Source organism: Stegodyphus dumicola, chromosome 6, assembly GCF_044657685.1.
Source record: "Stegodyphus dumicola isolate Sdum_Otavi_A_Nest chromosome 6, ASM4465768v1".
Taxonomy (NCBI): domain Eukaryota; kingdom Metazoa; phylum Arthropoda; class Arachnida; order Araneae; family Eresidae; genus Stegodyphus; species Stegodyphus dumicola.
Window position 1 is genome coordinate 36,079,650 of NC_140773.1, and position 14,139 is coordinate 36,093,788.

At 28.7% G+C, this 14,139-nt stretch overlaps 1 protein-coding gene across 1 annotated transcript in view; it reads right to left on the reverse strand.

Moving 5' to 3' along the window:
• The window catches only part of LOC118183688 (rho guanine nucleotide exchange factor 17-like), a 597,408-nt gene that overhangs the window by 12,581 nt on the left and 570,688 nt on the right, over positions 1–14,139 (reverse strand). Inside the window, exons 16-21 of the mRNA XM_085818216.1 lie at positions 13,257–13,291; positions 9,957–10,026; positions 7,425–7,508; positions 7,275–7,342; positions 5,148–5,296; positions 3,755–3,929 (exon numbers count right to left, since the gene is read on the reverse strand). Of these exons, the coding sequence (XP_085674342.1) occupies positions 3,755–3,929; positions 5,148–5,296; positions 7,275–7,342; positions 7,425–7,508; positions 9,957–10,026; positions 13,257–13,291 (581 nt within the window). The remainder of the gene's footprint in view (positions 1–3,754; positions 3,930–5,147; positions 5,297–7,274; positions 7,343–7,424; positions 7,509–9,956; positions 10,027–13,256; positions 13,292–14,139) is intronic.

Below are 14,139 nucleotides of genomic sequence, written 5' to 3' on the forward strand. Positions count from 1 at the left end.
AATGACTGATAGCCTTAAAAAATAAAATATAAACTATTAAAAAGTACATATATTACTTTTAAAACACTCACTAGAGCAGTATGTTCTTTCAGTCTGATAGATAAATTTAAAATCTTCTGTCTCCTAGAGTGGCATTGCCTACTAACGAGCAATTTGCCAGATTGCACGGATCATAAAATCTCATGCTTAGTAACATAATGTAATAGAATTCAAACAATGGAAACATGTTTTTAATAGTAATACAACTGAAATGACCAGCAATACTCAGCCCACCATCGTCATCAACAACAATAGATGGCTACTCCCCTCACGTGTCAAAGTTTCACATGATTTTTCATCAAATGACAATTTTTTAAACTATATCTGTACACAGCAAACAGTAGCACAGCCTTCTCTGTAAAACTTGGATAAATATAAAAATGGGTAAACTTTGGATAAATATAACATTGCAGCCAACAGGACAGTGAGTTTTAAGCTCTAGTGTGTCTATAAAGTCATACAGAATAAAAGAAGTAATAATTAAGGTTGAGGTATGAGTAAATAATTTCCAGATCACTTTGCACACTGCCAAAGTACTATCTTCTAAAATTTTAACAGTAACTAGAATTTGGAGCATGTGCTATTTACAGTGAGCCCAGCATTTTAATATTACCCATTGGATTTTTTGCATGTGTTAAATTTTACATTTCTTTGAAAATCCCAAATTCTTCTAAGGTACCTAAAATAAGAATAGCTCTGTTGCTCAGTATATGATATAAAAACTTTTAGTGAAAAATATTCATAGAATATTTTCAATATTTATTCTAACGAGTTTTTTAATTTTATTATGTTTTTAGCAAAAATTAGCTTAATTTATTTTGAAATATGCTACAATTTAATATTTCTAAGATATTGCCACATCTTTAATGATTGATATTACTCAAAAGCATTTTCATGCATAATACTTAACATGTTTAAAACCAATTTATTTACGACAGTTTTCCAGAATATAGCCCAGAAAATAGATAAAAAAAGGAAAAGAAAAGGAAAACACTGCAGTAAAATTCACAAAAACAAAAATTATGCATAAAGTAATAAAATATTTGCATTCCACATAATTTAAAATACATTATTCTATTTTCACATTACCTACATAAAATAAAATCTTTTCATTCACATATTAACTCAAAATGTAATATGCAATTTATTAATTACATACATAAAGTAATAAAATATCTGCATTCTGCATAGCAAATAAAAATGAAAAATGAAATTCCCTAATTACATTCAAATGAAATCAACCAAAAAATATCCCATTTTTTATTTATAGAATGAAATTAAATATTTTATAAATAAAAACTTTAACCAAAGATACTGCAGTTAAAATTCTTAGAAATCTTAAGCAGCAAATTCAAAAGATGAATTACATGCCAAAATTCATCATAGTTTAGTACAGACAACATTAATATATGCTGTTTAGGTGATATAAAATAACGATGTACACAGGGATCTCCTCAATTATTTAAAATCAGACATTTTGAGAAGCAAATCTATTTTAAAATATGTAATGAAGTTTATACTTAAATATACCAATGAGGAGTTTTTCTTTAATAATTTTATGGGCCTTAAATGCTCTGAAAGTATATTAGCAGCATTTTTTTAAGTCACAATTTGCATTTGCACACAGTGTGAGGGTCAAACTATCTTTCACAGGTTTGTGGCCTAGTATTTTGCATCACTTCCAGAAGAGTCACTTTACAGTTAGAGAATAGCTGGGAGAAACACTCTTCAGCTTCTATTAGTACTGCAAAAGTTTTAAGAAATTCATACTCTGCCTTCATATCTGAACTCACTGCTTCACCATGCCTGGCTATGAAGTGAATTACAGTTTACCTTTTAAATTTTTCAAGCAGCCATGATTTAACAACAGTGTCTGTTCAGACTCATTTTTTAATAAACCTGGGTTTTACCAACTGTATCCCATTTTTTACTCATATTTAGTTGCAAATATTTGCTCAAATCTGGCTCATATTCAGAGACACACATACTGAACTCAACCAACGTATTAAATAATCAGCAAAACTAAGACAAAAACCCACCACAGAAAAAAATAAATACAGATGGACTTTGATATGGCACTTGTTAAGAATGCCAGCCACGAAAGATCCAAAAGTAGTACTGAAGAAAGAGAAGAAAGAAAAGACCAAAACTGGCTTAAAAACCAATGTAAAAAAAAAAAAAAAAAAAAAAAAAAATCAACAATAAAACTGAAGACAAGCTAATGACATTAGTCTGTAGGAAATAGGGGGCAAAACTGATGGAGTCATGTGTCAATTAGGCAATAAAGGAAACAGATAATAGAATATTTACGAGGTCCTGTAACTAAATGCAACTACTCGGGCTGGAGTTCCAGCTTAGAACCCAATATCAGGCATTGGGTGGTACCAAAAGTCCCCTTGGAGAGGTTTTGTAAATTCACTTACCGAGCCACCAGGCACCACTCGGAGGTCACCATGACCTATTCGCTTGGAAGTTTAACTGGCTGTCAAAATATGCTACATGCCAGTATTATGCAGGAGGCCTGATGCCCCAAGTGTTTTATAACAGAGCTTACACCACCTCACCCTATGGGCCACTCGAATAAATGAGGATAGCTGTCTGCCTACGAACACCCACAGATCATGGGGGAACTGCCAAGCCCTTGCCCCCCGTGGCCAATATTGCCTAGATACAGATTGTAGCCAGTAGCTTCACAAGTTTTCCTGTGTCATCCCCCAGGGGGGGCAATAAAGGAAAGAATAAATGAATATGAAGCCCTATTTTCATATCAAATCTGTTAAGTGAAAGCATTATAATAATAAAAGCAATCTCTGCATACACTGCAAAATGTACCAATTTCTACTACATAGAACCAAAAAGAATGAATTATAAATTTGTTATGAAAACCTTTATAATATAATGATTATGTTTCTATTAATAATATTATATTGCATTCCCAAGAATTATAGAACTTGCTATACATGCAAGTCTAATTGGAAATTATAGCCAATATGTTAACTGAAGAATTATAATTTAGCCAATGCCAGAGGATAAGTTTAAGATAATAATGCAAAAGTCGAATGAGATCAAGGTGGAAGGAATAAAATTTTATATTATCTACCCTTCATAACTGCATTTATTCAAAAGCATTATTACTACTGAAAATTTTTCAACACAAAAACCACTAAGTACTAATTGTTTTACCAATTATATCGATGGCAATTTTACTGCAATTATATTGATGATACACAAGTTCAAATATTGGGGGGGGAAGCCATAGCTTGCAATAAAAATATTACTAGTCGCATACCATCATGTTTCTTTCTTACATCAATTTAAAAAATATTTTTCATATTACATTACGTCTTTAGAATATATTATTGCCACTTCAAGCCCCATATTAACATAGAAGGTTTGATACTTCTGTGTCTACCTTTCCACATTTAATATTACTAATTCCTTCATCCTGCTAGCAGATTTTTTAACATATTTTACAATAACAATTTGTTATTTATCCTTAATAGTTATTCCATATTTTGCTTTATTTATCTCTAATTTGTCTGTATGGCATTAAGAATCTTGTTAACTGTGTCCGCTTCCGTATTCCATTAACATGCAACAAAGCTACGATAATGCTACGACTATTAACACTACAACATTATTCAAGCATTTTCTGTTAGCATATTTGCATTTAAAATCATTATAACTAGAAATTTTTTTAAAAATACAAAATTACCATTAAGCATCTGTGTGACAGAAGTTGTGATATTCAGTTCAAGTAAGAGATTATATGTTGAAACATGATACAAATGAATGACTGGACTACTCTGAACAGATATCCATACACCTTGGCCAGAAGGAACTATAGCTGTAATGTGTCGCATAAGTTCTGATGTTACTTGGAATGTGTGCTAAAATAAAATTTGTAACAATGAAATCAAAGTTTATTCTCATGTTCTCATGCAAACATTATAAATTCATATCAACACTTTAAAAAAATGATAGCATAATACTTTTTAAACTTAACTGGATGAAGAGTAAATATTTACAAAATAAAAATATATAATAAATTAAATGTATACATCTAAAGAAAAGCAAAAACTTTTACATTAGACAATATCAAAATCAATGAAAAACAAATAAAAGCAAATAAATTAAATTAAGGAGAAATAAAAGACTTGGCACAATAATATTTTAAAAAATTCATCTGAATTTGAATAAATACAGAAATTGGTTGCAAAAATTATTCAAATGAAGATCTGGTTAATAGTGCATGAAGGGTGGATGTAGTTCAAGCAATCTGATCTTCAGCAGTCTCTGCAGCACAGATTTTGCTTGTGAATCATGATGTGCAGTAAGTACTGCACAGAAAAGCAAAGAGTTGTGAATGATGATTTGTCAAAGTTGTACAGGTCAGAGACTTATTGGAGGTTACAGAGCAAATATTTCTTTTCCAGGACTGTAAAGAAACATCACAAATGAAATATAGGATCATTACTTTGAACCAACTAACCACTGCATAAGTATTCCATCTCTCATCTTTCCTACTTGCAAAGTACACAACATTATTAGTACATGAAAATGAATGCTCATTTTGATCATATAGTGCTTTAGAGTAGAACTGTAAATGATATAGCTTCACACTTGATAATAAAGTGTAAGGTAGTCATGTACAAGCTCAGTATCAATCCATCTTTTATCATGCCACCGGTTCACTTGCTTCATGATGGGATGTTTGCTTATGAGTTTAGTTTGGATTGTTTGATTATGGCAATGCACTTAAGGGCTATGTGCCACAAGATTTAGTGGAATTGGCTTGTATTCACATTATACAAGGGGAAAACCATGTGTTGAAAAATTCCAACAAAGGAAAACATTTTTCAGATGGACAAGAAATAATGGAAAGACCTATTCTTTTCAGCATACCATGAACATATTCAATAGAACAGTATTCAGAATATCTTCAGAGAAGTCACTGATTCCTAACAAAACTCTAATCATAAATTACATGTTAGAATAAATGAGAAATTTGTTCATATTATAAGAAAAGAAAAGCAAAAATTATTTAAAATGCTTAAAGGATACTTAATGAACTAAAATACATATAAAATTACAATAAATAGTAATACCTCTATCTCTAATGAATTTACATTTAAAATAACAATGGAATTTAAGGTAGAACACCAAAGCTTTTCTTCAATCGATACTATTTTTAAAATTGGAGCAACATCACTGGCAATTTGAACTCGATGAGGATTACTTGTATTCCAAAGCCCATCTGCAATAAAAAAATTGATTTCTTAATACAACACAATACACATAAACAAAATTAAAAAGAAAGAATTAAAGAACTTGATTTATTATTAAAACATTAAATACATTTTTGAAAAATGATACATAATAGTAAAAAACACAAAAATCTGTTAAATCAAAGCAAAAATACCCACATATAAAAATAACATAGAGCACATTGGAAACACTGAACTGATTCCACAGATGAACCAACTTGTCTTTTTCTCTATTGTTTCTCATACTCTGATAATAAACTGCACTGGAGACTGCGACTTTTAAGTTAAGTTTCCTCTTCATTTGAAACATATACTGACATACATATTATACAGAATTATTAAAATAAACCTTTTAATGAGTTTAGTTAACATATATCTGATAATATCCTAAAGTTCTTGCATCTTACAGATAATAAATTTAATATAAAGTTATAACTCATTTATACTTATTATATTGAACATTATAACAAAATTAGAAAGAGAATGCTTGAATAAAAAATTACAAATGAGGATCAGATACAATCTTAATTTTGCATTTGGATTTAGAATACTATAATAAAATATTCAATAATTTGTAAATAAAATTTTGTATGGAATAGCAGAAAGATCTTGAGTCATAAACATATTAAACTTTATACAATAATGTATTAAAAATAGACTCAGTTTATAAGACTTCAAGTTACTTTATTTGGCTCTACTACAGAAATAAACAGAAGGGAAAGATTCCCTAAATTGATATTATTGAATTATATGGCAAAACATTCATGCTTAAATTAGTTCTAAGAGTTATATTAGGAAGAGGAAATACTGCAAATTGGGAGCATATTATGATCATCATGAAAGAAAAGACAAGTCCTTAAAGTGTTGACTCTATATGAATATGCTTTCATGACAAATAATTTCTATTTGAATGTTAAGAAAGTAACAGTTTGTTTAAACATTGCCCAGTTGTTACTAAATTTAGATTCAAGCAAGATTCATTGTTTTGCAGAGGTGGGTATCATAACCATCCATACAGGAAATGAGTACAAACAATTATATGATAATCAGATGTTATAGAATGACTTAAAATGACCATTACATGTTAAAATATTATTGATAATTTGTAATTTCATGAACATCTTAATCATGTTCTCATAAGATGGAACATCATCTCTTATTGGATGTACTGTGTCACAGTTGCAGTGATAACAATTCAGTCAAGATAATATTATCAGTTTTTAGTCCATTTAATAGTCACTACATTCCATTTGCGGTTTTGCAGCTGAAGATGATGGTTCGGTAAAACCATCGAAACTAGTCCTGTGAAAAATTTTTGTAGGTATAACGCTGATTTTTGTTGTTTGACTTCTGAATTAGTCACTACATTCCTTTAATCTGAATCCAAATGATCTAGACTTTTGAAATCATGTAAAAGAGCAAGAGAAGACAAAATTTAATAATAATGTATGACTTTGAAAAACAACATTACATGACAAATGCAATAATAAGTATAAATAAATCAGTTGTGTTCTGCTGCTGATGAGTGTTAAGCCTGACCAATGATAACCCCTGCTAATTCACAGTAGAGTTCATATATATTATCTTATAAATGTTTAGTTCATGCTGAATATCCTTATTAAAATCTTTTATCAAGATTTCTTATAAGCTATTAACACAGCTAATTAAAGAAATCTATAAAAATTTAGAAAATAACATTGACTTTTAAATGATTAGTAGCCCACAGCTTCAACTTTTGTAAATAATTCTTATTTTATTAATCCTGCCTTCATATTTTGAAACATGTATATACTAAATATTACAAAGACCCATGTTTGAAATATATATAGCATTGATTATGCCTGCAGAAGTTGCTGAACAAAAAAAGTTTTAACCCTTGCCCAAAATTATTAAAGAAAATTTAAAGATTAATTTGCACATGCAAGTAAATTTATATCTTAAAATATTACACATGCTAAACATACTTACTGTTATCACGTGAGTAAACTACTATTTCACCATTTGCTAAAGAAACAAAAACTTTACCTTCAACATGCCTAAAATGACAAAAGAAAAATTAATTATTTTTCCATGATGATTTTTTTTATAAATCTAAATTGTTTAAAGAAATATACTCACACAATATCATATATGCATGTGGTGTGATGGATTCGTAGCTTTGTTTTTCTCAATTTTACATCAGTACAATTGTATACATAGATACTGAAAATAAAATTGTGGTTATATATTTAAAAATATATACAATAAATAGTAAAACATCTATCTTTCTCTCTATATATAGAATGTATGTATGTATATATATATATATATATATATATATACACATATATTACTTTTTCCTTGACAAGATCTGTTAAGAGCATTAAACAGAGATTAATAAAAAAATTTTTTTTGACGAAAGTTTTTTGCAATTTGTTTTGCTATGTCTCATGTTCTGTAATTTTTAAAAATTGTTTTCCTTTTAATTTTTACTTTTCTTTTAATGATACTGTTTTTGAATGTTTCTTTAATTTTCGTTTATTCAGTTTGTTAACTTTTACCTGGAGAGAGAAAGTTAGACCTCTACATTTTTGGAACACAATTTTTATTTAATTTTCGTTCTAACCTTTATTTTGATTTATATATATATATATACATATATATATAATTACTGAGCAGATATATATATCTCTCTCTGTATATATATATACAGGGAGAGAGAGATACATCTATTACACAATTTTATGATTTGATGTATTTATCAAATACTATGAAATATATAACTTTATATCATATTACAATATTGATGTAAACAAAATTTCTGAAAAATATGAAATACTGATCTAAAAGCATAATGAACAGAAAAAGAATTATTCAAGTTTTGATGAATGTACACTTTGCTAAATTACTGCTTAAAACTGTCACTTACACATAACTTCAAATGACACAAATAATGTTAATTATCATAAAAGATGATGATTTTTTTCAATCATTTTCTACTTTTTTCTATGTTTCAGTCACTAACTCAGTAATAGACAAAAAAAAAAAAAAAAAAAAATTGCTCAGTAATAGACAAAAAATAAAACAGCTTGACATACAAACCACATTTTAGAACCAATTATATTATATTAGGAGAAGTAAAACAAAATCAAATTCAAGCATGACCAAATTGCAGTTAGTATTTAAGTAAGTACTGATGATTAATATTTTCTTTGACAAAACAAAAATTATGTGACTATTTCTCGTTATATTTATCAAGGGCAAATATTATCTCATCAACATTTTATATTTATAATATGTAAAAAGTATATTCCTTTGAGTATAATTTAAAATACTGAATGCAAAATACTCTCTCTATATATATAGAGATAGGTTATGTTAGGTTAGGTTAGGTTATTCAATTACGGCAAAGTCTCGAGGGCTATCTGCCTAAGGGGAGGGATGCCTTTGTAGACGACTTCCTAAGGGAAACTGGCTCGGATACACGTTACACATGGAGAAAACCACGAAAACACCCATGCAGCCAGCCCGTTCGTAGGATTCGAACCTCGGACCAAACTACCAGTGTTCAGTGACTTTACCGCTCGGCGCTGGTAGGCCTATATATAGAGGGAGATTACATACAATTATTTAATATTACTGAAACATTTGTCTAAAAGGGGCTAAAATATGGAATAAAAAATAAAACCAAGTGCTTATGCTTCCTAAGATTGAAAATTAAATGTTACTGAAGAATTTTTTTTTAAATTTTTTTTAAAATAATGATTATACTAGCCTGGAAGTTTTAAGAAATATTTAATTTGAAAATTAAGAAAAGAAAATAGACTCAAACAAATAAAGTATTAAGTATAAAGCTATATTAAACAAATTGAATTGGTTAAATTTTACTTGGAAACTCCTTTAGAATTTTCAATAGTTTTTTTAAATTATGAAAACTGAAAAAATGAAGTTGAAATTTGCAAATGAATTATTCATAGTTTAATATCTCAAACAGACTCATCAAGGGATAATTATTTAAAACAATAAAACCTAAACAATTAAGTACTTAATACATGTTTCATACTTCTTGACTATCTGAGTGTAAAACAAAAACAAAAAATAATCAAAATAATCGCAAATCTTTCTTTTAGCAACACTGCAAATTTATCGTCCTATTTAAATGAGAAGTATTTCATGAAAAAAATGTTAAAACTCATTTTATGTTTGGTTTAAACCAGTCTCAATACTCTCGAAATGCCAATTTCATTATTAACTTTACTTCCTGAATTTGATGGAGTGTGGAAGACCTAATTTCAATATCAATACAAAAAAAAAAAAAAAAAAAAAAAAAAAAAAATCGAATGTCAGAGTAATTAAGGGCTAAATTGTGCATGATGCACAATTCAGAAATTGTACAACCTTTACCTACAACTCTATTTCTATACTGGTAACTAGAATATCACAATGGCAAACAACACAATTTATTGCTTCATAACAAGAAACAATTTTTTCCCAAAGCATTATTATCACACAAAAAGGATAAAAAAAAGTGAAGAAATTTGTTGTTGCTGATATTGAAAAGCTGCAAGTGGGCTTTTTAGTTTAAATAGAACTAATTTTTCAACATGCATCTAACTTCACCCATAGTTTCCCTTTACTGTTTAATAACTGTAAGTACATATATTTAATTACCATCCATCTTCTGTACCCAACCACATAGTAGGCTGCAATGTATTGGAATCCTCACTGGGGAATTCATCATCTGTAAAAGATATTAAATTGTTATATTTATGTTTCTGGATGACAACTAATTCATGAAAGTTGTGCAAAAGTAAAACTGAAATTATATTATTTACATATAATATTAACTAGAAATCAGACCATTTTTATGCTATTTTGATAATGAATGATTTTTCCCAAGCACACTGATTACAGTTTTTCCTAGTGTTATATATTTTGGTAGTTTCAGAAATGCACAAAATTTTTGCTTTGCTTTATACAAAAGTTTTCAAAAACCTATACTTACTTTGCTTCTTCCCCTCCCCCCCCCAAAAAAAAGAAAAAAAGAAAGAGCGAAATGCACCCATTCAGTTTTTTTTTATAAATTTTAAATAAATGAAATAAAAGAAAATTATGTAAAATAAATTACAAACACACTTTCAGTTTTCAAAAACAGCACATTTAATAAAGGCATTTTTGATGTCTTTCTTTTTGGCAGAATATATTAAGCAAAGGAATTTAAGATTTTGATTTCTGATTTTCCTCTACATTTATTTGAATAGAAAATGTTGACAGTAGACTGACTACACAGGGGTGGCTAACCTTTTTTGGTAAGAGTTCCACTATCTGAAAAAAAAAAGTTATGCGTGCCACTTCCAACTTTCCCAACATACTAAAAAATATAAAAAGGTGAAAAAAATTTTATTTATAGGCTTATTATGGGATTTTTATGCAAAAAACAGTCTGAGTAGTGGACGTTTAAAAAAATGATATAATAAATAAAACAAATGTACAAACTAAGCTTTCATTGTTAATAAACATTTTTTTTAAAACGATCAGTCAGTTAGGCTATATATAAAATAAAAATGAATAATTTGAAACATTTAATTCTAAATAACTATTAAACAGTCAATACTTAATTAATGTGAGTTTGGAATATGTAGTTTGTTTTATCAAGCCATCTATATATTAGGATTTGTCCTTAAAGATGCTAACAAAATTAGATGTTTCAGGCACATATCAGTTGATCTTGAATGATATTTTGATTCTGTTATGTTCATAATACAAAACATGTGTTTAAAAACATATGTTGATCCAAATCTATAGAAAATCTGACAGCCAAATCGTGTTAAATTTGAAAAGTTGCTTGTTGGTACAAATTTCCAAGCTTCAATATATAATTTGGATTACTTACAGTTGAAATAAGTACCTTATATTTGCTTTTCAGTGTAGTGTGCTGCTGTATAGCAATAATTTCGATTTGGATTTCATTTGGTTAAAAATTAACATCTTGCAGAGAAACTGAATTATTATAGTTATTCTAATGTGTGTATCTTATCAATGGATTTGATGCACATGATATTATTTTTTCAGATCTTTTGATTTTTCAATAAATCTTTGCATGCCGCTGTTAAAACTCTGGCATGCTACACAGTGGCACACATGATGCAAGTTGCCATTCCTAATATAGAAGTACACTACTAACATACTACAGTCAAAAGTCATTAATCCGGACTCGTCGGGACTTCGGCGATTCCGGATTATAGATCCCCATTTTAAATCGGGTAAGATGGCATGCAGAAATTATAAAATTAAAAATATGAAACCGTGATTTATGAAATAAAGAACAATTATGATCTAAAGGGTATTAAAATTTACAAAAAAAAAAGCTTAATATTTATTTGTTTACTTTACTTTCTTCGCTATCGGAAGCGAATTATTATAATGACGAGGCGAATTATTATAATTCCTCGTCATTATAATGACGAGGAATTTGATTTAAATCATATCAAAGACGGAGTACATTGAGATGAAATACTACATTTAGTAAGGAATTATAAGCCAAATAAAATAAAAACATCTGATTTGAAGATAAGGATAGTGCTGACAGATCAACTTCCAATTCATTACGTGCTGCGGCGGCATCGTCCCCCCGCCACAGAGCAGCGTGAAATTGATAAACAGATTTCGGAATGGTTAGATAAACAAAGGATATGCCTTTATCCATTTTTTGCAGCAGTTCCACTTTTTGTTTAATGGACTTCGAAACATACTTTCGCTTTGTAGATCCTTTACATATTAGTAAATATATATCGTAAATTCTATTTGACATAATCAAAAGTTCAAGCTTACTTTTATAAAATTGCTCTAACAGTCTGCAAAAAATAATAAGCCGGATCCAATTCGAGGATTAAGGAACAACGCAATCTGCAACATTAACTGAATTAGATAATTTTAGCTTAGCTTATACCGTCCGTTATACATTAAACACGCATGGGTAAACGTATTTTGGGCATGTGCACACGCATATTCGCAGCCGTAAAGATCTTACGTGTCGGTGCAATGCATGCGCAGAAAGTTTGTAGCTTTGAGGTCCGAATTATAGATCATTCCGGATTATGGGTGTCCAAATTAACGACTTTTGACTGTATTATATAATGAAAACACTTTTTAAAAACTATTTTTAGCATAGTTTCATTTGGTTTTTTACATTTTTGGAATGATTACAATTGTCTTAATGTATGTCAAGAGAAACAGCTGACTGGATTTCAGGTCAAAGCAATTAAATGGATAAAAAAGGTTTATGATTTAATCAGAAAATTATTTACATAAGAGTTGAAATATTGTATGAATTCTGCAAGGCCAGTCAGGAAATGCTGATCCCATTAAGTTCTTTAGTAGAAGGACTGAGTTCTTTACAAACCTTTTATTAAGAGTTTCAGCTGATGACATCCTCAGAATTAAAAGGCCCAAGAATTTCTTTAGCAGAAAGAATAAACTACACTATTATTAACTTGAAAAGAAAATCAGCATATCTTCTAAAACCTATAGGCTTTCAATACTCCAGAACATAACAGTGTTTATTATATCAATTTATTAAAATTTCTTTAAATAAGCAGGCTAACAGCACAGAAATGTGTGCATTTAGCTTGCTCATTAAAAGAGATTAAATTATTATGGTTTCATATAATAATAAATTTTTAGAGATGGAGATGATAACCTAAAAACAGTTCATAGATAAATTAGAGGTAACACTGAAATTTTCCACGCAGCAAGATGAATATCTTAAATTACAAAAGCGCTCATAGAGCAATGGCTGAATTTCAAGAAGCAGTTAAATAAATAAAAATAAAAATAAAAAAATACTTTGCATTTCATCTAATTCCAACAAGTTATTTCAAGCGATAAGGTCAATAAATAATTTCCTGTGACTATTTCATTATTTGCAATGTAATAAAATTCTTCTATATGTATTCTAAAATGAGAAAATACCTGTAGCGTCAATGAAATCTTCATCTTCAGAATCACTAAAACAAAATATAAAATATTTTAAAATTTAAAGCACTTTATTTTAGGTGAAAAAAATACATAAACATAATAATAAGAGTAAAAAAAAAATACTTTTTGATTATCTGCACCCTCACCAAAATGTTAATGAAGAAGTATAAATGAGGCAATGCACCTTTGATACTTCATTTTATGTCTGATCAGCAACAAATTAATCTCATTATTACAGACTTGGCAAAATAGCAGATTTGTTGCCAATCTAGAGAAACTAAGCTTCCCAACAACAAAGATAACGCCTTCTTTTATTATTGCAAATTAAATCATGTTTAATCCATTCTGGAATTTATTCGAGGAAATAAGTGTTTAAGATTTACTTCATAATTTTTAATATAGATATTTTGAGTTTTTATGTATTTTTGCCTTGTCGGGAAGTGAGAACTGAATTAATTGAATGAGAAATACTGAATCGTCTGGGAAAAACTGTTTCTTTTTTGTTTTGTTTGCTTAATTTCTTATACACATTGTTTTAGATTTATTATAGTATTTGAATATAACATGTGGCAACGATTAGATAATTCTTCAAATGATATAAATTTACATGCATTCTGAGTTATAATATGAAAAAAATGTAATGCTGTTATGTGAACCTAGCGCCAGAGTGTCACTATAGTAAACAAATATAGTGAATTTTAAAGAGTGCATTTATTCTATTGCGGTTTATGTGCTATCGATGAAGTAGATTAAATTCAATCCTCCAATAAAGTTTAAATGAAATACAAGAAAAAATGCATATAATTTAATATTCCGTACAAGGAAGTCATGTGGATTTTTTTTTTTTTTTTTTTTTTTTTTTTTTTTTTTTTTGTAT